General features: G+C 40.1%; 1 protein-coding gene, 2 long non-coding RNA genes and 2 pseudogenes across 3 annotated transcripts; 3 read left to right on the plus strand and 2 right to left on the minus strand.

Moving 5' to 3' along the window:
• Positions 1-1,831: 1,831 nt before the first annotated feature.
• LOC148801167 (uncharacterized) lies at positions 1,832-14,744 on the plus strand. Its single transcript, XR_016083633.1, has 2 exons — positions 1,832-13,966; positions 14,018-14,744. It is a non-coding gene; the product is annotated as an uncharacterized LOC148801167 (long non-coding RNA).
• LOC104612872 (ubiquinol oxidase 2, mitochondrial-like) lies at positions 14,580-16,379 on the minus strand. Its single transcript, XM_010280498.3, has 4 exons — positions 15,787-16,379; positions 15,545-15,673; positions 14,963-15,451; positions 14,580-14,867 (listed from the first exon to the last, which is right to left on the minus strand). Exons 1-4 carry the CDS (start codon positions 16,153-16,155, stop codon positions 14,808-14,810), a joined length of 1,047 nt encoding a protein of 348 aa, XP_010278800.1. The 5' UTR covers positions 16,156-16,379; the 3' UTR covers positions 14,580-14,807.
• A 3,297-nt stretch (positions 16,380-19,676) lies between these two features.
• Positions 19,677-20,342, plus strand: LOC148801168 (uncharacterized). Its single transcript, XR_016083562.1, has 2 exons — positions 19,677-20,096; positions 20,187-20,342. It is a non-coding gene; the product is annotated as an uncharacterized LOC148801168 (long non-coding RNA).
• Positions 20,343-20,723: 381 nt separating this feature from the next.
• Positions 20,724-22,817, plus strand: LOC148801169 (syntaxin-related protein KNOLLE pseudogene; annotated as a pseudogene).
• A 214-nt stretch (positions 22,818-23,031) lies between these two features.
• Positions 23,032-25,487, minus strand: LOC148801170 ((+)-cis,cis-nepetalactol synthase NEPS3 pseudogene; annotated as a pseudogene).
• Positions 25,488-25,888: the final 401 nt, after the last annotated feature.

Consider the following 25,888-nt stretch of genomic DNA (forward strand, 5'->3'; position numbering starts at 1 on the left):
CCTTTAAAGCAGTGGCATTCGATGACGTGGATGCTCTAACGAATGACAAGTGGTCAATAGTGTCCTCAGAACGTGCATATTCCTTAGATTCTTTCGGGATCTTGTCGCCATCAGCGGCTGCTAAACCGTTAAGATTTTTCAAAACGTGAACATTCCTTAGATTCTTTCAGGACTGATATGCTACATCCGAACTCACACCATGGGTCAGAGGGGTCGGGCCACAGTCATAGGCCCCTTGCATCTTTCTGTAGGGACCACAGAAGAGTTGGAATCACCTGCCAACAATAGGCGTTCCAACACTCTCCCAACAGATCTGATACTGCATATTTTACCATGATATTGGGACCTACTAAAAGGAGTTGTATGGTGTGAGATCATGTTGGGAGGGTATTGGGTAGGTGATCCGGATTGGCAACATAATCATTTCCGCAGAGCTGCGCGTGTGCATTGTTATCAAAATAGATAAAGACGCGGTTTATAAAAGCCTAAGAACAAAATTGCTGAAGACTTTGCTGAAGTTTTGACTGTTGCTCAAATCTACGCTGAAGTCTAATAATTGCAATTACTTCTTTTGAATATTCAGACAGTTGCAAATAAACCCCTTTATTTGGAATCCTTTAATAAGAGACACAAAAATGTCCAACACACCCATACATTACTGTTGAGTTTGATTTCTATAGAACAACAATACACACATTATGAATAACAAAAAAAAAGAAAATCTAAAAATTGTAGCTATAAAATTAGGAAATAAATCGATTGAAAAGGTTTGGATAGAATTGATATGAAGAGAAAATTTAGAAAATAAACATTTTAGTCACAAATAATTATATAGGCATTTTTTTTTACATTTTTTATATCTCTTGCTAGAGGATTTTAACAGAGGAATATACTTGCAACTGTATTAAAAAAGTTCTGGGAAAATAATTGTAATTACCAAACTTCGGGGGAAGTTTCAGTAATTTATCCTTAAAAATTAAAAAGGAAAAAAAGAATGACTAACGAAGAGACTTATTAAATAAAAATTTCGTGAGAAGCAAGGCGTAGAGAAGAGTGTGAACTGTGAAGATTATTTGTTTATGATGGAAATAGGAAGATGACAGATGAGCTGACGGACATGGGAAGCAGATGGTTTGAACTTTGGACAATGACTTAGTGGATTACCATTATAGCCTCAAAGAATCCCATAATGACACTTCATAGCTTTAAATGTATATAAGTGAGTATGGGAGTCTTTGGAGTTCAGATCTGCTGCCAACAATTTTCCAACAGCCATTATAGCTGTACATGGGAAACATCTCCCATGTATGAGATGGGAGATGTTCCCAATGTAAGGCTGCAGTGGCTAGTTGGGATAGTGTTGAGAGCGTTGTATTGGTAGTAGATCCTAGCCCAAGACCACAGTATCTTCATTAGATTTCCTCTGTATTGGGTATTACAAAAAATGATAATACTAGAGAATATCAATTTACTCGATTTCTTTTAATAAATTTACTCGATTACCTGATACCTTTTATGCAAGGTGCCAACCCACTGATTGATAAGGTCTCCTGTTTAATTGTAGCGGAGACATGAAATCGAATCCCACTGCACTTGGATTGGGGGGTTATAGGTTGTGTAGCCCATCCCGCAACATGGGCAAATGATTTAGGCCCATGGGAGAATGATGATTCAGCTCAGGGTCAGAATCAGAATTTATAAGTTCGAAGTATAATTAGAGTAGATGCTAGTTCGAAATTGATGTCAATTTACAGTGAATAGAGAGTGAATTATTGACATTTTGAATATTTATAATTCTGCAATATAAATAAAAAATCTACATTAACCTGTCCATACTTTTCCGAATAATTCATCCAGACTAGGGATCAATAGGAGCTCTTTCCCTCTGGCCTCTCTATTTATCCGGGTAGGTGTTAGTGTGCAATAACGCTGGAAACATAGTAAAAAGTAATAAAGAACGAGCCCTAAGTAATACTTATGCGCTCAATTTTAAAATACGGAACGTGTCGATATTTGAACCAAGTTTACACCCTTACCCATAAGGCCATAAATAAAAGACCAAAGAATGATAGAAAAAAAAAATACCTTGAATAGGTCACACATTCTCCTGTATACTTGTGTTAATGGCTAAATTATTATTTTATTTTATTTTTTGCTTGCAGTGATAATTAAGCTAAAATGGCAACAAGATTTGAAATTTTGATTTCGTATTCTTCATCTACAAGAGTAATTTGGTGCACGTTAACAGATTCTTAGCAAAGGAAAGACCCAAGAAAATACGGCTTGGACTTTGAAGTAATTTAAAAATAAATAATAGAACTGATTATAAGACTTTACACAGTTTGACCTGAAAACATGGCTCTTGACAAGATACAATGACAGGAAATGAGGATTTGTGTAGCCTACCCTGTGTTTGGCTTGCCTTCCTCTCTCTACCTTTTCCTTCAAACCAAACGTAAATTAGTATCAAGGGTGAGTTGAATTCGAGATCTCCTAAATCCTAACGCAACTAGACAAATTTAACTGTACTTGCGTTGGAAATTAAGGAAAGCAAAAGGGAAAAAAAAGTCAGAATCGTCACCAATAGATTACATAGGTTAACTTCTTCTCATCAATTATTAAATAAACTTGAATTCTCAGAATCCATGACAATTTTGCTCAATTTGGAAAGAGTTCAAATACAAATATGAACACTGCAAATACAAAATAATACAAAACACAAGGTTTTGTGTTCTACGTATTTGTATTTATACTCCTTCCAAACGGAGGCTTTGAAACACAAATTGTAATAGCAATTAACAACCGATGTCGTAAGAGAATACTGAATAAGGGGAGTGTTACATGCCTTTAGAGAATTCACCCCTAACAACTAGCTATTAGAGGGAGGGAATCCAAGCACATATATACCCCACAACAACATCCCATACTACTAATGTGAGACAAATGGATGGTAATAAGGAGCCGAAAAACAACAGTGCTAAGCTAGAAAGAAAACTAGAATGAGAAGATAAAATAAAGCACGAGAGGAATTGGAGTAAAAAGTAGGCAATAGAGTCTTTTTTTCTTTCTCATTGTTATCTTTGCCATAAACTGTTATCTTTCTCATTTTAGCAAATGGACTAAAGCTTACCCTAACCTTTGGAAAATCACATAGAGTACCCCTATGTTTTTTTTTTTGCAATTGATACTCAGTAGCATCTGAATAGAAAGCTGGAAAAGACTATTTTATCCTTCATTCTTCTTCAATTTTTCAAAATGGTAACAATTGGATCTACAAAAAATTCCTATAATCCTACAACTCTCTAAATAGGAAATGTTGGGTAATGCTTCACAATCCTAAAACTCTATTTTAGAAGGCTTAGGACTGTAGGTTTCATTCTAAACTACTCAATTAAAGAACAATATACACAGACTTAAGGCCCTGTTCACTTTTCAAAAAGTTACTTACCTAGGTAAATACACTTACCCATATAAATGTTTCCTAGGAAACACTTACTCAGGTAAGTGCATTTACCCATGTTCTTTCATTTCCCAAGTAAATAAGGCAATGATTGTTTTATCCATAAAATTCCATTATTAAAAGGGGTATTTTTGTCTAATTTAGGTGTTGGCAACTTTCCCCCCAAGTGAGAAAGTTATTTACCCACCTTGGAGATGGGTATCATTTACCTGAATAAGTGAGATACCTAGGAAAATAAAATTTCCCTAATACCAACATAAATTTGAAAGAACATAGGTTTCTTGGTCAATCTAAACCAAAATCCCATTGGCCAACTTTCCCACTCTCAAAATCCAATAAAAGAACACCCCCTAAAAGATATCTCATTGAACATTTTATCTTCCTATTTGAATGAAAGTTCAATGATAATAAAGTTGTAAAACGAATTGGTGGTGTTGTAGCTGAGCTTGTAAGAGGTATTAAAAGCCCCTACAATGAACATATAACCATTGAGGGCCCCAAAGAATTGTTGCATAGATTAGAATTTAGTCCCACACCTACCACTAGAAGGGACTGGCCATATTCAGAAGCTTTGACTTCAGTGAGCGTAATGGATATCTCAAGGGTGAAGGGATGAGAGATCTATCCCATGGACGCCCAAAGATTGCGGAATAAGGGGCGAATTTCAAAAAAAAAAATTCTCTCCCTTCAACTAGGAATCACATTCCCTATTTAGAAAATCATATTTTCAAGGATCATTCTTGAACCTTAAACTGAACCAGATCTGAACCAAAAGGAGTATGAGATAATTATACCTGATACGGAGAAGTAGTATCTCCCAATGGATGTGTTCACGCCCAAGGAAGGATCCAAAGACTGCTCCCACTAAAGATGGCGCAGTGCAGGATGGAGCAGAATCAGTAGTGTTCTTCTCCAAGAACTCTGTCCTTTGCAAGAATCAGCAGCATGGCACGTGAGCACAGCTTCCTATCAATTCTTTCTCAAAGAACTGATGTCAAGATCGAATCTTGACTTCTCCCACAACTGGAGATCGAACTGGCAAACAGGGTGACAAGAACAGGGAGGCGGCAAGAGAGTATTCGTAGGGTGCAGAATTCTCTCTTCTTGATTTCAGCACTCAAGAAAATCTGATGTGTCTCTCCATAAGGCTGCCGCCCCCTCCTTCTTTTGTTAACCTAAAAGATCAGCTCCTAATCCAATTAGTAGCTGCTTATCCAAATCATATTTGGATCAGCCCTCTCTTTAGGTGATAAGGATAAACCCTTATCTTATCTGCAGATTAGATTAGTTTTCTCCTAATCTCATTAGGAGGCTTTTACATCTGAATCACATTCAGATCTGGACTCTCTGAGTGGATAGGGTCAAGACTCTATCCTACCTGCTAATCCATCTCAGAATTCGCCCCATTATTAACTAAATGAATAGCCCAGTTCGAAATGGGCTTTAGGCCCATTAAGCTTATGTACTCACTTAACCTTCCTAGCTGCTGCCCAGTTGGGCTTCCTTGTATGGCGTGGGACCCAAGCATTGATCTACACATCAGCCACATGGGTTCGGCCCAGCCTTTGTTGCAAGGCCTGGCCGAATACACTGTTAAGGACAGTGCACCCCCTGAAACCCATCAAATGGGCTCTATGGGCCCAACACTTACCCTAAGTGGTCCCTGGGCCAAGCCACCTTGTAACACCCAGGGACTGTGGGCAGATGCAAGATTAGCCCATCAGGTATTATTCTCAATGGTCTTACACTTAACCTCTCAGCCCTTAATGATCATACACTGCCCGACAAGAGAGGACCTCTCCCTCAGCTGCAAGGAACAGTGTTGCACTCTCTACTTATATGGATCCCGGGAATTAAAACCTTTTGCAAACATTTTAGAAACCATAATATATACTTTTATATCTCATATAAAATATACTTTGCAAAACAAATCTCAACGGTTGAAATCGGCTGCCAGCAGTCTTGGTTTCCATTAGTGAGAGTGCAGCCCCGATCATTACCTTTGTCCGACAAAGGGGCTGATCCTGTCACTATGATCACCCACTTAGATGAATTCTCGGACTGTCCCAACATACCCAGGTTTTGACCCCCACAAAGGATCTCACTGATTGGTACATCAAAGACAGCCCAATCCGACACCTAGTGCAGTATCATAATCGAGTCTAGGGGTCGGGTGTAATTTTCCAGTTTTGCCCATCAATCTCCAAGGTCCAGGGCAATACTGGAAATCTGGTCCAATTCATAGATTCAATTAATCCTACACTGTATGTGCCTAGGGTCTCACCCCGGTAGCTGAGACACCCCCCCCCAACCGACTTGGTGGTACTATAGTGTCAGCCTTGTCAGGATAGGTCTCCCCAAACCGGTCCACTGGCTGTGAACATTCTAAACTAACACGAGTCTCATTAAGTGTCCAGTTTAAGGGTATTACACAGAAACATACCAAGGAAACATGAATCAAATATGCACTTTTATTCATTTACAATAAACTCATAAAGTACATCATTCTGATTGAAGCTAAGGGCATACAAAACTGTCTAACAAAGGGTGTCATCATCAAGATCGTTCATGACCTAGGTCATGGTGCACCACTCACTCGGGTAACCTTTCGCCATCTATTCATTGTCCCTTTGATTGGAATATAGATCCCTCAGTGAGCAAACTGTCTGAGCTACTATCGATGATTCCATTTCTGACCTATTGGTTAAACACATCTTTAGGAGTTCGTCGGGCTTCCAATAGTCCTCTGGTTGCATCCCACAAAAGCTGAATAGTGAAAGGTTACTGTTCATCGTTTTCAACGAAGAATAGAGTGACGAGAGCAAAGGAGAGAAGCAGCACAGTGGAGCGGAAATAACCTCCATAGAGGATTAAAAGTTACTATCCCCCCCCCTTAATCCCGAGGCTCTCCCTTTGTAGATCTTCCTTCATCATCCTCTCCAACGAGAGCAAAGGAGAGAAGTAGCGTAGAGGAGCGACAAACTGATAGTAACTTCCATAGAGGATTAAAGGTTATTGTTCTCTCTATAGTCCCAAGGCTCTCCCTCCATAGAGGATTAAAAGTTACTATCCCCCCCCCCCCCTTAATCCCGAGGCTCTCCCTTTGTAGATCTTCCTTCATCATCCTCTCCAACGAGAGCAAAGGAGAGAAGTAGCGTAGAGGAGCGACAAACTGATAGTAACTTCCATAGAGGATTAAAGGTTATTGTTCTCTCTATAGTCCCAAGGCTCTCCCTTTATAGATATCCCTTTGTCATCCTCTCTAACGAGAGCAGAGGATGATGATAGTAACCTAGCGCGTTCGCAGTGTTTCCCCTCCGATGAGAGTAGATGATGACGGTGAAGATCGAATGGTCACAATCATTCATTTTTGCTCTTCCACATGGTCAACAATTTCTTTTGGATTTCTTAGAGTTGATTGTATCGGTAGACACTAGAGTTGTCATTCCCTAACAATCATCACTATTAGAAACCTACTGAAACCACTTAGACCTTAAGAATCAGTCACACCGTCAATCACAATAGATGAGGCTAAAGATGGTAAAAGGGTTTCTAGTAGGATAGGCAATGATGATGAACGTCGACAGGACATAGAGAGCAAACAAAATTAGTCGTTCAACAAGTGATAGGGATTTTGATTAGCCGAGAATAGGTGATGGTTCAATAAGTGATGGGGATCTAGGTTACAATGACGATGATAGACATGGAACCAAGAAGGAAGTGCTAACGTTTGAGAAAAGATGGACAAGATTTAAATCATTTAATAAAAGGGTAAACTTGACGTTTCATCATTTATGTTAGAATTCAATGACGACGACAATTATAAAAACAATAGGGATAGTTCAAAACAATATCTAATCAATAAAGGTATAAGTTGTGAATTAGTTAAACCATAAGAAGGGTAGTTTAATAAATTATCCCTTTAAATACTTTACCTTTTTTTAAATTCCATCACTACTAGTGTTTCATTAGGGATCAGATAGGAGTGTTGTGACTAGAAGGACTTGGGCTAATAATTCTTGTGAAGAATATTTTGAAAAATAAACATTTTGTGTATTTTGGATATTTTTATCTCATTTTAGAAAATTCGAACAAGGGGTCTGATGAGAGGTGATTTGGCCCTCCAGTGACATAGTGACACATGGCACCTCAAAACAGTGAGATAACATCTCAGCGCCACGTAAGTAAATCTCAAGAGCAAGGACCAACCTCCCTGAGACCCACCACCAGAAGAGCAACCCATACGTGGTGTAATCAACATGATTACGGGTGAGTCCACAATGGCAGGATGCAACACCTTGGCTGGGAAAAACTCAGTTTGGGAGTTCATGTACGAGGACTAGTACCCGCTTACGCGTCCTCATGGAGGAAGTGATCTACTTCACCGAGGATGATGCTCGTGGGATCTAGCATCCGCATGCCGCATGATGACGCCCTCGTGGTCAAGTTAGTAATAAATGATTTCAAGGTAAAGCGGATTCTGGTCGACTCCGACAGTTCGGTGGATACCATTTTCCAGGAGGCTTTCGAACAGATGGAGCTAGAGAGAAAGGACATGCTACCAGCCGATGTCCCCCTGGTCAACTTCAGCGGAGAAGTGGTGCGGCCTCTCGGCCACATAAGAATGCTAGTGATAGCAGGAGCTCGGTGGATACCATTTTCCTGGAGGCTTTCGAACAGATGGAGCTAGAGAGAAAGGACATGCTACCAGCCGATGTCCCCCTGGTCAACTTCAGGGGAGAAGTGGTGCGGCCTCTCGGCCACATAAGAATGCTAGTGATAGCAGGCTCGCCACCAAACCAAGTGCACTTCAACCACAACTTTTTAGCGGTCACAACTCCCTCGTCATAATCTTGGGCTGACCAATCCTACACACCCTCAAAGTTGTGGTGTTGACCTATCATCTGTTGATGAAATTCCTGGTATATTATGGAGTGGGAGTGGTGCGAGGAGATTAGCATGAATCGTAGAAGTGCTACGTTGCCACGTTGAAAGGGAAAGGAAAGCAGGTTGTTGATGTCGACTTGGTGCTGACCCCGGAGAATGACGACGAGAGAGCTCACCCCATGGAGGTACCATCCTGGTGTTAGTCTTAGATTGCGACCCTGTGAAGATGGTGCAGATCGGAGCCCGCCTCACGGAATCACTGCTATCTGAATTAGTAAGATTTTTAATTAATAATTTAGATGTTTTTGATTGGTTGAGAGCAGAAATGCCTAACATAGACCCCTCTATCATAACTCATATGTTGAATGTTGACCCTTTAATTAGACCGGTCCGATAGAGGAAAAAGAACCTTGCCTAGGAGTGGTGGAAGATAGTGGACAATGAGGTAGGGTAGCAAACCCAATGCTCGTAAAGAAGGCCAATGGCAAATGGCGCATGTGTGTCAACTACACCAACTTCAATAGAGACTGCCCAAAGGATAGCTCCCCACTCCCTATGATAGACCGCCTGGTAGGTAAGACCTCAAGGTTCAAACTGTTGAGTTTCATGGATGCCTAGTTCGGCTATAACCAAATCCAAATGGATCTAACCGGCTAGGAAAAAACTACTTTTGTAACTAAAATGGACTTGCACTATTATAAAGTTATGCCCCTTGGATTAAAAAACGCTGGAGCATCCTACTAGTGTCTTGTAAATAAAGTATTTTTTGATTTAATTGAAAATAAAATAGAAGCTTATGTCGAAGATATGGTTGTTAAAACCCAATTTTCAAACTCTTTAATTTCTGACCTAAACTGTGTTTTTAACATTCTAATAAAATATAACATGAAGCTCAACCCGAACAAGTGCGCCTTCGGGGTCACATTGGGCAAGTTCCTCGGATACATAATGAACTGACGCAATATTGAAGCCAACCTGTAGAAAATCGATGTCATCCTAGATATTAAGTCCCCCTAGGTCGATTAAAGAAGCTCAAAGTCTAATAGGCAGGATAACCGCCCTGAACTGGTTTATGTCTAAGCCGGTTGTGCGGTGTCTTTCGTTCTTCAAATCCATAAAAAATAACCAAGACTTTGAGTGGACTAAAGACTTCCAGCTCACATTTGACAAACTGAAAAGGATACCTAAGTTGACCACCTTGCTAACTAGGTCGAAACTTGAAGATGAGTTAAAACTTCACCTTTTAGCGAGTAACGAGGTAGTCCGCTCAGTTCTAGTTTGTGAGGTGGATGAGGTGCAGCAACATACATATTACACAAGTAAAGTTTTGAATGTTGCCAAGACGAGGTACTCGAACATCATAAAGCTAGCCTTCGCGTTGGTGCTAGAAACCTATAAACTACACCCTTACTTTTAGGCCAATACTATCATAGTTCTGACCGATCGACCTCTGAGGTAGATCCTTTGGAAACCCGAGGTCACAAGAAGGTTAACAAAATGGACAATCGAGCTTAGCGAGTATGATACCGGTACAAGCCACACCCATCGATCAAGGCCCAGGTCCTGACAGACTTTGTTGTTGAATGCACATTCAGCACGCCAACCCCCGAAGTTGTTGAGCCCATGACCACCTCGGAGGTATCTACCATCTCGGCGCTCAACCCGACTTGGGACGAGAAGCCCTGGATCCTCCATGTGGGTGGCTCATCCAACTAGTGTAGAAGCTGAACTGGGCCAATCCTCTATGGACCTAGTGAGGTGAAGTTGGAGTACGCTCTTCGATTTGCATTCCAAGCTTCAAACAATGAAGTTAAGTATGAGGACTGATAATCGGGCTATCATTGGCAAAAGAGGTTGGCACAAAACATCTCGTGGTATACAGTGACTCCCAACTAGTGGTGAATCAAGTGAATGGGTAGTATGAGGCTCGGGAGCCTGCCATGTTGGCCTACCTAGCCAAGGTTGGAGAGCTCTTGCCCAATTTTCACTCTTGGTACATCCAACAAGTTTCAAGATCCGAAAACATTGTGGCCAACGTGCTCTTGAATCTGGCCAATGCAATGGACATCACAAAGAGGACAATTTACATTGAAGACCTACCACGACCTAGCATAGAGGGCGCTCTTGTTTTGGTTACGGAACTGATTTGGATTGACCCGCTCATTGACCATTTGCTCCATGGAACCCTACTAGCAGAATGCAACGCAACTCAAAGGGCAGAGCAGTAGTCAGTTTGACATGTTATCATTGTCGAGCAACTGTATTGCAAGTCATTCACACTCCCTTACTTGTGTTGCTTGCGACCAACAAAAGCAAACTAGGCGTTATACCAAACCCATGAAAGTCTCTATGGTGGACACTTGGGGGGTCAGGTCGCTAGTCCAGAAAGCTCTAAGACAAGGCTACTACTAGCCCACAATTATGGAAAACGTAGTGGAGTTAGTTCAAAAGTGCAACAAATGTCAGTGGCACACCGACATACCACGTCAGGCCACTGCCAACCTGAGATACCTTACCAGCCCTAACCATTCATGCAATGGGGAATAAACATTATCAGTCCCTTCCTACCTGCAACCAAGCAGAGGAGGTTCTTGGTGGTCGCGATGGACTATTTTATTAAGTGGGTGGAAGTCGAGCCGCTGGTATCCATCAAAGCTCATAGAGTCCAAATATTCTTCTAGTTGAACACTATCTACAAATTTGGACTCCTAAGGTGTTGATATCAGACAATGGAAAACAATTCAAAGACATCAAGTTTTAGAACTGGTATGCCAAGATGGGAATCCAACAAAACTTCACTTCGGTGGCTCACCCTTAAGCAAACAGTCAGGCTGAAGTGATGAACAAGGTGATCCTCCACGGACTGAAAGATCAACTTTCCTGAGCTAAGGGTTTGTGGGTGGACGAGTTGTGCAGTGTTCTCTAGTCCTACCGAACTACCATCAAGACAACGACCGACAAAACTCCTTTCAACTTGATGTATGGGATGGAGGTTGTCATCCTAATTGAAATCAAAATGCTAACCTTGCAGTCTAAGACATATGGCGAGGAAGCTAATGAGGACGAGCTATGGACTAACCTTGACCTAATGGAGGAAATTCGTGACTTAGCCTATATTCGAACCACAGCATACCAACAACAAGTAATTCAATACTATAATGCCCGAGTTAAGAGACGTCAATTTCGATTTGGCAACCTGGTACTAAGGAAGGTTATAGTAGCTAAGCTTGATGTGGGAAAGATAGGTTCAAATTGAGAAGGCCACTATAAATTGCACAAGGTGATCGGTGAAGGCACATATGAGCTTGAAACATTGGAGGGGAGGCAGGTACCCCATGCCTGGAACATTAATAACTTAAGGAGATATTACTTATGAGGAGTTCAAAAGTTTCGAGTTGCGTCTGTAGAAGCAATAGTATTTACTAACCATTACGGTGATCTGGTCAAACTACTAAATGAATAAGGGGAAGCCAAACCGCTTTCAGCTCTACGACCCCCTATGTCAACCTCGGAAGATGTCGGTAGCTCGACAACGCTTCGACTTAGCCGAGAAGATATATAGTTCGGTAGTGTTTTGGCTTAGCCGAAATCGCAAGTCTAGTCACTTCAAGATCTAAGCATAGGTGCACCATGACAACCTCAGATTGTGTTTTAATAAAGGGCGCGAAAGAAGACACAGAGTGTACAGGAAAGACTGATCCTATTCATTCAAAAAAGAGAAAAGAGGGACATCCATTCAAAAATAGGAAGGCAAAGAAAGAAACGTTCAAGAGCACACAGGCTTTAAGAAAGAAACTTTCAGGAGCACGCAAGCTCCAAGCACAGTAATTGTCTAAAGACATGAACAAAGACTCACCATCACCCTGCAGACTATCGTCGACCTCGTTCGTTCCCTCGTCCTCTGCCACATCGCTGACCTCACCAACATCCTCATCTGGAGTTAGAGCCTCTTTGTCAACCTACACGACTAGCTCGTCCAATACCAACCTAATCGGTAGAGTACCGAAATTGAATTTGGGGTGTTGGGACTTGAGGAAGCAGTGGCATAGCTTGAATCCTCTCTTCATAAATGGAAGGGTGTATCGATCTTCTCCTACTCATACTCTAATGATCGGTAGAGACGCTCAACTACTACGACCTCAACACGTCAAATATCTTCAGTATATTTAGTCTACCACTCTTCCAGCTAATGATCCTTGGTCTGCACTTCATCGGTCAGAGTGGCAATGGTCCCTTTGACCACCTCCAAATCTCGCTGCATGTCGGCGCTAAGCTCATAGAAATGTTTGCGTTTCTCCTCTGCATTGTGGTAGGGCACCTCGATGCTTAGGCAAGCTCCCTCCAATTGGGCCTGCAGGATCTCTATGTTCGCTTGCATCTCCTGCTTTTCACGCTTAGACACGACAATCTGATTTGACAAGATATGGCCCATCAAGTTTGCCTGCAAAGAAGAAAAGTAGAGATTGGAAATTAAGATCACACACTTGTAGGATGCACCAAGTCATCCTTGTGCCGATGTTAGCAAGATTGAGCCCGTTGTAGTACTAGAAGTCCTTAGGAAGAAGGATCCCCCTCCCCAATCACAAGGCAACCAGAGGGTTGGTTAGACGGTCAGTAATGAAAACGTCAATATTAGGGACGAATCGAGGTATGTCAGAGTGAGAGGGGCCAGTGGTGCACTTTTTCTGGGGCGACGAGGCGATCTGACCTATGGCGACTTGAGCAGGCTCTATGACATGGGGTTGCTGCCCCCTTCAAGGTCGATGACCTCAGGTATGCACACAGTTGACCTCTCCTCGGCATCGGTCGACGAACTCTCCATTGACAAGCGGACTAAGGTGTCAACTGCCCTTCTCTTCTTTTTTGAGGGCCTTTTGGTTGCTTGCAGGAGGAAAGCAACACTCGCCATTTCTAAGGAAACACATAGTCCAATATACAGACAAGTTATGATTAGGCTGACCTACCTATAGGACTCATGCCAGCCCGAGTGAGCATAGGCTCGGCCAAGAACTGATCTATCATTAATCGCTGATGTACAAGGCGTTGGACCTCAGAAACCTTTCTCACCCTATGTTGTCAAACAGTGTCCATAGGCTAGCTGACCTCCTGGGAAAGGAGGAAATACCTACTCTTCTAGTTCCTCACCTTTGTTGGAAATCCTCCAAAAAGCTTATAACCCTAGCAGTAACTCAAGTAAAAACAATAAGATTCGTTGAGAACCTTCTTTATACTGCATAGCGCCGAGAAGATTAAACAACCCAAACATAGCCTTGAGAAGATAAAACAAGTAAAAACAATAGGGCTCTCATACACTCTAGCTCTCTTGCATTATTACAAATACATTAATAGCTCATTAACTTTAACATCGGAGTGTTCATCTAAGAAAAAGCAACCTAGACATTGATCTATTCTTTGTTGCAACTCGACAAAGTGACTTTCTCACACCCGAGCTGTCCAAGCACCAGCGTGTAAGTGCAAGTATGTCACTGGAGGTGAAGTGTTGTAATGGTAAAGGTTTGGGCTAATGATTATTATGAATAGAAAATTTGAAAATAAACATTTTGGTAAAAAAACTTCAAAGTATTTTGGATATTTTATGTCTTTTTGTAAAATTCTAAGGTAAAAACTTCATGGTATTTTGGATATTTTGTCTTTTTGTAAAATTCTAAGGTCTAATTAAAAATATATGCAATTAACAAGATAAGTGAGTGCAACTGGGGCATTTGAGCCTGACCTAAACACAATAAAGTAAACACATTAAATGAGCCCTTCGTAAATATTGTGACAACTCTCAAAAGTGGGTATTAATCTCTTGAAAAGAGTAGGCTGGATATTGAGGGAATGTAGGATTAAGTACACTGCATCCCAATGTAAATTCTGAATGACAGCCTAATAACCTTAACCAACCCCGTGCATAATTCTGAATGACAGCCCCATAGTGTACTAGTAGACCCCTATTCCCGTCCGGTTCCTACTAGTAAACTTGGCATCAATTCACGATCCGATTCAGCACGTGAATTTGGCATCAATTAACGGTCAGATTCATCCCCTGTACGGTGGGGCTAGAAAAATCTAAGATGGACTGATCATTCATTCTCCCAAAATATTAAAACCCACTTTTCACAGTTTAACGTGCTTACAAGTTACAACGTCGTGCAACAACGGTCAGAAACTTCACGGGCTCAGCAATTTACCCTTACTCTAAGGCATCCGATACTTCTGAAGATGGCGATGATAAAGAAATGGCATAAGAGCGTTCAATATCAAGTCAATAACATTTAAACATATACACGATCATATATTTACAGTAGAAAACTATTAATCAGTAATTCCATGCACTACCTCCAAAAACTCATCAATAGATCCTTCACTTTTTTTTTTTTTTAATTCAGGACAATATCTTCATCTTTTATTGAAGTAAAAACAAACAATGGTTTCTCCATCTCTCCATTCCGACAGCTCAGTGATATCCAATCGGAGCCGGAGACTCCCTCAGCTCATGCCCCTGGTAGTGAATGTCCTGTATTCCAAAACCAATACAATTAACAACTATTAGTACTCGGTTTAACCAAATCTAAATCAATTAATCAATAGTCATGACAAATTATAACTTACCGATGCAAAGTGGTTCACATCGCGATGATGCGCCTCATCGGCCCTCACAACCATGACCACGTCCCGGAGAGTCGAGTCCGGCGGCAACTGCCAGTAGTCGATGGCTATGGCGGGAGCCGGCACGTTGTCGATGTTTCCCTTGTCCAATTCCTTCAGGAACTCCGTATACGAGTGTATCGCTTCCTCCTCCAGATACCCCACCACCCGGTGTGCGAACTTTGGCGAAATCAAGTAACCCAGGAAGTAGGCATGGAAGAACACACCCTGAACGGTGAGAACCAGCGCTCTTTCATACCAATTGGGCTGCGACACCTCCATGAACGTCATCAGGTGCATCCGCTCGTTCTCCGCTTCTTCCATCAATGCCTTTATCCACCCTCCGCTGTGCTCGAACCGCCTTAGCGACTTCAAATGCAATAGCATCCCTCCCACCATGCCCGGAACTGCCGCAACCGTCTCAAGCATCATCGCCCGACACCCATATCGCCTCTGTGATCACAGTTTTAATCAAAATTTCAGGACTCACCGACATTTTCCGACTTAGGAATCAATTAAGCTTTGAAAAAAGAAGCATAAGCATACCTGAAAGAAAACATCAGTTGGGTATCTGAGAACCTTGACAGTCCAGTAAGCCAACTTGTCCAAGAACGTAACGGGCGCGTGGTGCTTCTTTAGATCGATCGACAGGTCTGCTTTGTACGTCTCCCATGGCTGTATTGCATAAATTAAAATAGTAAGTGAAAAGTTAGAAAATGTTTTAATTAAATTATTTAAAATTCGCAAAAATAATCGATTCCGGAAGCAACAAGCAAAGAAGAAGGTACCCTAAAGCAGTTCCACCTCCACTCCGTGCCATCCTCCTTCATCATCTTCGACGGAGGCACGCCCCAATAGCTCACAACCGCCTTTTCCTCCGGATGCTTGGCGAGGCCACCGGCAGAAACACTTTCTACGTTCTTCTCTTGTTCTTCCTCCTTGAAAGCCAAGGTGCTCTCGTTCCGTACACCCAGCACGGGGAACCTGACCCACGCCACGCTTGTCCTCACCGGCACCCCCGACGCACCCCCATGGAGGAATCCGGTTAGAATCCCATTCGCCGGTTCGTTGATAACCGTGCGGACGGTCGTAGTGGAGAAGAGACGGAAACCGAGCTGCATGAACAGCGGTGCGGCCGCCTTCGAGCTCCTCATCATTTCGGATTCAGACTGGAAAGTCGAGAAGCGAGACGGGAAAAAACCGGTAAAAATGAAGATGAAAATCAAGAACAGGCAGGACAACAATTTAAGGAATAGGAAAAATGTCGTAACGTTTCGGTGGAAATTTTCAGTTATGGCGTCTTCACTTGACTTTGAATGACGACGAGCGTCGGGTTTAAAGAAGGGGGTTTAAATAGGATGCCGGAAGGCATGAGGCCGTGCCGCCGTGGCAATTGGAAGTGTTAAGAGTTAACATGATCTTAACCAGGGTTAGTTTCACGTGCCTTGATATGCATGTGGTAAGGCGGTTGAGATTTTTGGTGGTACAATGGTACACGTGGCAGAACGGCAAGGGAGCAACTAAGGTCTAGAAATTTCTCGGTTCATATGAATTATCAAAGCTATCCTTCGTCTATTTAGTGTATTACTTTTAAAAAGCTTCTTCGGGTTATTGTATGATGGGGTGTTTTGGTACAATTAGAAAACATGAATATTTTAGGGTTACGTACTTCTGGTTCCACACAAAACTTGGGAGGCAAGAAAGTCTTGTTTGGGGTCCAAGTCAAAATAAGTGAAGACAGCTAGCAATTGTTAAATTGGCGGGGTCTCTTCCAAAAGGAGAACGTTGCCAGAAGTTGGGACTTGGGAGTAGAAGGGTGGACCGACAGCCCTATCAAGTTGGAACTTGGAAGGTTGAAATGTTCAATAAAGACAGCAGCGATTACGACGACGGCAAAGGGGAGAACTGGATCCCGTCACACGTGTCAATTAATATCCTCGCGAATGAAGACAATGCCATATTATTTTTTTTTTCTTTTGAAAATTAATATAAATGTACTGCAAAGAGAAGAGAAGAGGGATGGATTACTACAAATAGAAGATAACAGAGATGTACTATAAAGACAGCAGCGATTTTGGTAAATGTAATGTACGTTTTCAAAAGTAAACAAATAAACAAGAAGAGAAGAGGGACGAGATGATTTGATTCTCGTCAAATATCCATATTTCTTTTGGGGCAAGAAATGACAAGAGATGAATTTCCCTGTTTATATTTTTTTACCGTTAGAATTTTATCAAGATGGTCCTTGACTATATTGGCCACTGAATATTTTAATATAATTATATTTTGGAGCATTCCAACTAATTTGTTTTCAAAATTTGTGAGATGTGATAGAGGTATTAAATTGGCTTGGGTGCTTATATCATACCGTTCACAAAGCCGGCTTTGCAGCTTTGCATTAAGAATATCTCTCTCCATAAAAAAACAGCATAATAAGACGATCTCGTTGGTCACATGTTTGGACGTTTGGTGAAAATTACATTTACACTTCATACATATAGAAGTTCACATATGCTCTTTGATTCGACTATAGGTGTTAGTATTAGAAATTCTAATTTTAAATTTGACATTTGATATAATTGAATCAAATTAAGATAATTTGAATATTGTAATTGATTTATTTATACCGATTATCTAATTGGATTATATTTTGGATATAATCTGATTCGATTCGATAAATATTCAAACTTAACTACTTATTTAATTCTTATATAATATATAAAATATTTAAATGTTTTATATAATTCATATATAATAATTAAATTATATAAATAAAATATTTATTAGTTATCTAAAATAATTAATTGGTTGAATTTAAAACAAATCGAATTTTCTAATCAGATTCGATTCAAATTCAATTCGTTTACACTCCTTTATGCGACTCCAATCTCAGATGGGAAAAATAAAAAAGTTCCACCCTTCCAATGACTGACAACCGATTTGTGTTTTCCAAACTTTTCACCCAACATAACTTCTGGTTGTATGGGGTTCACTTGAGAAAAGCAAGCAGCCCTCACGAACAGGTAATTATATTGGTTGATTCAGCAGCTTTCAAGTGCTCCATGCTTATATTAATAAAAGGATGAACAATCCAAGCGGCCAACACTTCAAATGCCTGATAGACAACACATTTAGGATGGTGTTTTTCGGAGCAACGATGCCAGCTTAGCAGCATAGATGCGTTTCACAGAAAAATGTCAAAAAAGTTGTTTAATTGAACCGTTTATCAGACAAAACATGCCTCTCAATTTTCGTGAGAGATGTTTATCAAAAAAAATGTAAAATCTAACATTTTTCATTTTCAAGGCCATTTTTTTACTAATTGGCTTATATGGCACCTAATGGCGCTTTGGAGTAAAAAAAAAAAAATGTTTATAAGAAAAAATTGTACAAAAGGTTTATAAGATAAATTTGCCATCGATACCAAATATCCCTTAAGCTCTTTCTGTTGTATATCAAGAATATCTCTTGTACTTGTATGTTATTATTCATAGAAGATATTTTTAAAATACGGTGGTATTGTGGCTGCAAATAGGGGTATTAATGTTATTCAAAAATTCCTTTTCGAATTCGAAATTGAATATAATCAAATCGAATTTGGATAATTTAAATATCTAATCTGTCAAATTCAGATATGACCTGATTCGATTCAATAAATATTTGAATTTGACCGATTATTTAGTTTTTGTATATAATATATATAATACTTAAATGTTTTATATAATTTATAAAATAATTAAATTATATATTTATCAATTATCTAAAAAAATTAATTGGTCTAATTCGAATCAAATCAAATATTCGAATTCAAATATTAATTCACAATATCCATGGGATATCGTATCACATTCATATATTATATTTTCTAATTGGGTTCGAATTCGAATATTATCTGATTCAATTCAAATTCGATCCATTTACACCCCTAACTGTAAAGTTAGTGTGAGGACATTTACCGTAAAGTTAGTCTGAGAAACCTCTTCTTGTTTAATGGGATATTAAAAGATCTACTCAAAAAAACTTGCCAAACATTCTCTAAAATATGAGAAAGGACCACGGGGGGAAATAAGACCAGATGGGGTCAAGGAACATACTTCATGAACGACGTCATTGGTAATGTTCTTCAAATCCCCAAAACATGTATTATGGGATTAGCCACGCGGCCCACACCAAATTAATTAAATGCCTCTGCCACACGGCCCACACGTAAAGACCAATCAATAATAGAATAAAATTAAGTTGGCAACAAGAGAACCTCTGTGGCTTGGGAGCCCACTAAGCCCAAAGTCTTCATCACTAGCTACGTCAATACCCCAAATTAATTTTGTTGAAAGGAATTAATTAAATCATCTACTGATTCCTTCCAGAGTTCAGAATGAACACAAGCACCCAAGAGGCCAAGATCAATAACCTGTCACGGAGTGTTTTTATTTTTTTAAATCCCGTTCATGAACTGAATGCATGCAGCCCTTGGTGGGCGGGCTTATTAAATATCACAACCAAAGTGGGCCTCATGACGTCCATTCTTTCTTTTAATGCCCATCTTGTCCTTTTTGGGGTTGTCTGTACATGCAATTTCTTTGTGGGACGTTAATGTTTCTTTCTATCCAAGTAAGTAATTGGAAGTAGGGTTACGTTCCTATATAAATCCACATGCTGCTTTGCTTCTTGATTTTCTTAAAAAAAGTTTAACGTCTTATTTAATTCGTGACAAAAAGGAAGTAGTGTGTCCAAATGTCCTCTACTCCTGGTTCTCTTTTGCTCTGCATAACCTTGCTTTCGTAGAAACTAAATGATTTATCGTCTAACGGCGCGTTTGATAATACTTTTCACATATCTGGTGTCTGGAAAACTTGTTTTTCAGACATCAGACCCGTTTGATGACGTGCCCGAAAAATGATCTAAAGTTTGTTTTTGAATTTGAAACTCAAAGCATGTGGCCCAATCAGATGCGTTTTAGAGCCAGTAAAAGGTTGAAACCACCCCCAACATTTTCGAAATGATGCATTGATGCCCCTGATGATCCCCCAAACCAAAAAACCTAGCTCATTTTTGTTTCAAAGGCGAAAGAAATCTCAATTCGTGAAGATTGCTCCAGGTATGTTCGCAAGACTTTCTTTTCTCTCATGTTTGCTTCTTCTTCTTTGTCAAACGTCGGATTTCTTACTGTAAATCTTCATTTTTTCAGGGGTTATAGTCGCACTAGACACCTAGCAAAGGTTTCTTCTTCTTAATCTTTCCTATTTACAGTTGCTTGATTTGTTTGGTTTGTTTACGCTTAACTATTGAATCTCTTAAGTTTGTTAATAATCATATGCATACTGTAGATTATTTTATTTGTTTATTGAATCTCTTAACTATATTGAAAACATTTATGCTTTGTTTTTCCCCTTCCAGATTTGTTTTGTACGATGCTTTGTTTTGTATAATGCCTTGCCTATTTATTGAATCTCTTAACTATTGAGAAAATTTTTAATTTTTATGTGTAAATTATAAATTATTTTTTATTAGTCATTAATTATTTTTATTAATTTTAATTGTGTTATTTTTAATTAGTAATTAGTAATTTGTTATTATTTTTTAAAATTATTTCAAATTTTATTTGTGTAAATTATTAATTATTAGTTAATAATTATTTTAATTTTTATTAAAAATTATTATATAACTATTTTTAATCATTAATTATTTTTAATTTTAATCGTGTAACTTTTTAATTATTAATTATTTTAATTTTTATTAAGTATTAATTACTTTAATTAATTTTAATTGTGTTATTTATTAATTATTAATTTGTATTCGTATTATTTCAATATTATTTTGAATTTCACAAATTATTTGATATGAAATAGTGCAAATTAAACTCAAACTTATCAAATGGTATGTCTTAGGGGTAAAATAATAAAATCAAGAAACTTTAAATGCTAAAGGGTTGATCCAACACAAACAATCTTATCTTTTCAGAGTCTCTAAAATGTAAAAAAACATCATAACTCTTTTCAGAAACTTTTAATATCTTTTTAACTTTTTAAATTTATCAAAGGCCACCTAAATGAAACATGTTTGGAGGTGCAAGAAATAATATACAGGAATTTATTCTTTGATTTCCTATCCACTTTTTCAAGGTTTTGCATGAATTAGTGTGAATGTAAATTCTGTGGTGGAATTCTAATTGTCACTTCGGCTCAATTTGGTAAGAATACAAATACAAATATATATTGTGGAAATACATACAAAATACAAGGTTTTACAGTCTACAAATTCGTATTAATTTGTATTCCTTCCAAACTGAGTATGGGCGAAACCGAGCTCCATCTCCATGTGTTTCCTGTTAATGAATGCGCAACAATTAGAGGTGAAATTATAAATCTCTCTCTCTCGATAACGTGAATTGGAGGAAAAGAAAAGTCAACTTGCATGCCACATGTTCTCACCGATTGTCAAGTTGGCAGGTAGTACAAGCAAGAAGCCTAAGCGTATCAATTTTCCACGTGGGCAGTGACAGTTGACTATGATGTTATTAATTTGTCCCCAGTCCGTTTGCTCCCGATCCCAATATACCCTTTGTAGCCATGTATTTACAAAAACCTCCCTTAAAGTTTTTAACAATCATAAAAATTTATTTTGAATTTTTAAAGAATTTGACAAAAACCTCCCTTCCGGCAATGGTCTAAATAGAAAACGTCATATCGATGCATCTATTTGTTCCAAATACCCATTTTACCCTTTTGCAAATTAATTTGTATAAATATTCTTATCGACCTGTTATTCTGTTTTCCTCTCCGACAACCTCTTTTTTCCTCTTTCCTATCCCTGGAATTCCACTGTATGAAAAGGAGGAAGGCAACAACTCTTTCAATCTTTCAATCCAAATCCAAACGGAACACAGCTCTTTCAGTTTTTTCCTTGCCAATAGGAGGTTCTCTGGCTATAGAGAAGGGCCATGGACCGCACAAGGACTTTGGTCACAGACAGGCTACGGAAGAAGCTATGGATCTGATGATGGACTTCCAGGAGCTGAGGTAGCAGATGGTGGCAAAGTATAAGGAGATGGTTAGCCACCAATTTTTCACGGTAACAAGCGAGTAACCGGAGAAAGAGGTGATGGAGAAGATTGTATCGAGTGGGGTAGGAATGGGGGAGCTACTGCAAAGGGTGGCGTAGGAGCACAAGAGGGGGGAAAGTTCTTGAGATAGTGTTGGAGATACAAAATAGGCACGACGCAATTAAGGAGATCGAGAAGAGCCTTCTTGAGATAGTGTTCCTGGACATGGCGTGATGGTGGAACCTCAGGGGGAGCAGTTGGACGACATTCAACACTATGTCATGATTGCAACTGGGTATGTGAAGGACGGGACATGCGACCTCAGGACTACTAAGAACTATCAGAAGAGCAGCAGGAAGTGGATGTGTGTGGGGTTGATTCTACTCCTGATTCTCATCGTTTTGGTCGTCATTCCTATCGCCACCAGTTTCAGTCATTCCTAAAATGCTAAAATCTTTATTTCAATTTTTAAGGCTGTTGTTTATTTTGATTTGTTGACTTGCATTTCTTTTATGATGTGGGGGATGGGGGGAAGAAGGCATTTCTCCTGTTCCTTCATCTATTTTAACATGTATGAGGGCAGGAAGGTGTACAACAGAAATGTCATAGCATCTGAACTTGAGATGATGAATAGTATATAAATATCAAGTTAGGGAACACCTTCCGGTCAAGTATAGTCTCCGGTGAAGAACAATTGCCAGAAAAATGGATGGAATATCCTGAAAAAATGGAAATAGCGCCACTACAACTGTAAGGGTTTACATTCTTTTGATTTCATTTTGCTGACAAGAAAACAACAAATGTGAATAAAATGATAGATTGAGGGCAAATAAGGTATTTTACAAACTCATCGAATGATGTTTTAAGGGTAATTTCATAAATACAGGCGTTTTCCGTCTAAACCATTGATAGAAGGAAGGTTTTGTTCGAATTCTTTAAAAATCCAAGGAAGATTTTTGCTAAAGTAAAATTATAAGGGAGGTTTTTATAATTATCATAAACTTCAGGGAAGGTTTTTATATTTTACCCTTCTTTTTATGTGGGCCAGAAAGGAAATACATGGTACTGGATGAGCTTATATTGAAACATACCCTGTGAATTATGTTGTAAGTTTTTTTGGATAAATTACAAAGACACCCCTTGTACTATGGGGTCTGTGACAAAGACCCCTTATACTTTGTTTTGTGACAAAGATCCCCCTTGTACTCTGACCATGAGGCAAAGACCCATTCTATTAGCTTTCCGTTAAAATCTGCCATTATAATATTTTTAATCCCCATACTATCCTTCTAAGAAAAACAATGTTCATCCTTCTAAGAAAAACACTGTTCATCTTCTTCGACCTCACAATTCCCTCCTCTCAACTTTGCCATGGTCGACAGTGGCGTCTTCCGTTCTAGATTCCAGACACAACAAACTTCTAAGAAAAACACGTCGGTGTTGCCAATGCCGACGGGGACACGCAGTTCACTCTGATCCCGTGCTTACCAACTGGCCGACCGCACTAGCCCCAGCATTGCGTGTTTCGACATGACGTAGTCGGTGTAGTTCTCGACTCCGCTGGTAACAACCACACTCGTCATGCACACGATGCTCCCCTTGACGCCTATATCCACTATGGATTGCATGGCGTGCTTCACGCAAGCGGCCATTCCCCGGACGTTTACGGCGAAGAGATGATCACAAGCAGTTAAATCAAGGTCCAGGATACCCTGGTGGTTGTTAAAGATACCAGCGTTGCTGAACATGATGTCCAGGTGATCGTAGCTTCAAACCGTCCGTTCCACAAAGGACTTGATTTGATCTTCATCGGTGACGTTGCAGTGAATATAGATACACCTGCTTGTGCCAATAGATGCGGCGACCCGCTGGCCCAGTTCGTCTTGGACGTCGGCGATGACGATGAAGGCAGACATGATCAACGAAGAGGTGTGCAGTGGCCTTCCCGATGCCGCTGCTTGTACCTAAAGCCATCGATGAGATTTTCTATAAATAAAAGAACACGCACAAGTACTTCATTTAGAGGGAATCGTTTGTTTTTTGTTTTTTGGGTTTGGACTTGGGACTGAAGGCACCAAAGTCAGTCAGACCTACAGTCGCGTCCTTTCATCTTTGTTGCCTGCCCGGCTGCCCCCCCTCTCTTTCAGAGAAAGAACGGCGTGCAATGAGGAGGATTTTTGTAGTAATCATCTCGTTTTGAAACCGGAGGAAGCAGGGCTGGTCGATCTCATCTACCTTCTATTGCCCTCTAGGCTCTGACCTAGAGAATAGAAGATTTGTGGAATACTTGGAAGAAACGAGCATAACAGAGTTCAACGTCGATGGCACATTTTCATCTCTATCCTTTTACAAAAAGTTCTGCTCTCAATAGCTAAGCCCATGTCTTGGGTTGGTTCGCTGTTTGAGAAATGGCTTAACCTTTTGTCAAGCAACCGGGATTTGGTCGTGCTCTTCCATTACCGTTAAGCTCTATGTCATCTTTTGCTCGATGGTGAACAAGTTGACCCTGTTAGCTTTGAAGTTCCCCGCAGTGTGTTGTTGTTGGTGATACGACGCGCTGGAGGCGTATAGGCTTCTCCTGAAACTTGCATATCGTCTTTGCCCGATGCCAAGGGGTCCATTGCGCCCCAACAGAGCTCCCGCTTCGAGCCATCATTCTCTTGCCATCCCCTTTGCCGGAGTGCGGTCGGCCAGTCAGTATCTTGGTAAGCACGGGATCAGAGTGAACTGTGTGTCCCCGTCGGCGTTGACAACACCGATGTCAATTAATTGACATCTCTCCCCAAGTTCGCTGTCTGGGATTCCAGAATGGAAGACGCCACTGTCGATCATGGCAAAGTTGAGAGGAGGGACGAAAATCTCTTCCCCTTCTTTGTCGATGTCTCCTTCGCTGATTGGATTACTGTCGCTGCTACTATTCCTGTATTGTGAAGTCAGGGAAGACAAAACAGTGTTTTTCTTATCAGGGTAATATGGGAATTAAAAATATTATAATGATAGATTTCAATGGAAAACTAACGAAAGGGATCTTTGTCTCACGCTCATAGTACAAGTGAGGTCTTTGTCGCAAAACAAATTACAGAGAGGTATTTGTCATAGTAAAGGGGTCTTTGTAATTTATTATTTTTGTATGTGCACGTGAGTACAAGTGTGAAAGGAATCTTATAGTTATAGATTCTCTTTGAATTGTTTGACTTGTGGGTCCGTGTTTAGAGGAACTCCCGTTTAAGTCAGAAGATGTTCGTCACTCGTTACGTCAACATCTCGTTAAGAACTTAACATTTTGCTTTGTTCATTCAAAGGAAAGAGTCAGTGTACGAGCATGGACCAGCCTATACGATCAACAGACAACGCTGCAGTACCTGCAGTACAAAAACTGAAAAGAGTGTTGTAGCTAGCCAGGTAGTGTCAGCGTAAACCAGCCAGGGTCAGTGAGTTGCAGAGTAAGATTTGCCAACTGGTCCGTTTCTTTGTCTAATCAAGTACGAACCCTTCTCCCCTACCAACACAACGACTTTACTTTCGCTGTTCAAATTGGTCCCACTCAAACACAAAACATTGGGGCCCAAGCCCCAAAATGAGGTTCATTGGTTGCTAACCGGATTCCAATCCAACGCCTAAAATTTCAACCTCGACATTAAAGAGGTGCTGTGCAGTTAAATTGCGTTTGACGTTTACAACCTACGTAACTTCTAAAACGCCATCCATATTCTGTTTATTTACAAGAATATCGCAAGCTCGTCAACCTTGTCGTGATCGTCGGTGTTTTATTTGAACGGTTAATAATATTCAACAATGCCATTCCAAGTCTCCAACTAATTAAGAAAATGGACAATGCCATCCAGCTG

The sequence above is a fragment of the Nelumbo nucifera genome, chromosome 3 (assembly GCF_055504915.1).
Source record: "Nelumbo nucifera cultivar China Antique chromosome 3, China Antique-T2T, whole genome shotgun sequence".
Lineage (NCBI taxonomy): Eukaryota > Viridiplantae > Streptophyta > Magnoliopsida > Proteales > Nelumbonaceae > Nelumbo > Nelumbo nucifera.

Excerpts from the sequence above, each read along its gene's own strand:
- LOC104612872 (XM_010280498.3), bottom strand. The coding sequence starts at position 16,155 with ATGATGAGGAGCTCGAAGGCGGCCGCACCGCTGTTCATGCAGCTCGGT. Across the intron at positions 15,674-15,786 it reads GGAGGTGGAACTGCTTTAGG|CCATGGGAGACGTACAAAGC; the intron begins GTACCTTCTTCT and ends TATGCAATACAG. Across the intron at positions 14,868-14,962 it reads ATGTGAACCACTTTGCATCG|GACATTCACTACCAGGGGCA; the intron begins GTAAGTTATAAT and ends TTTGGAATACAG.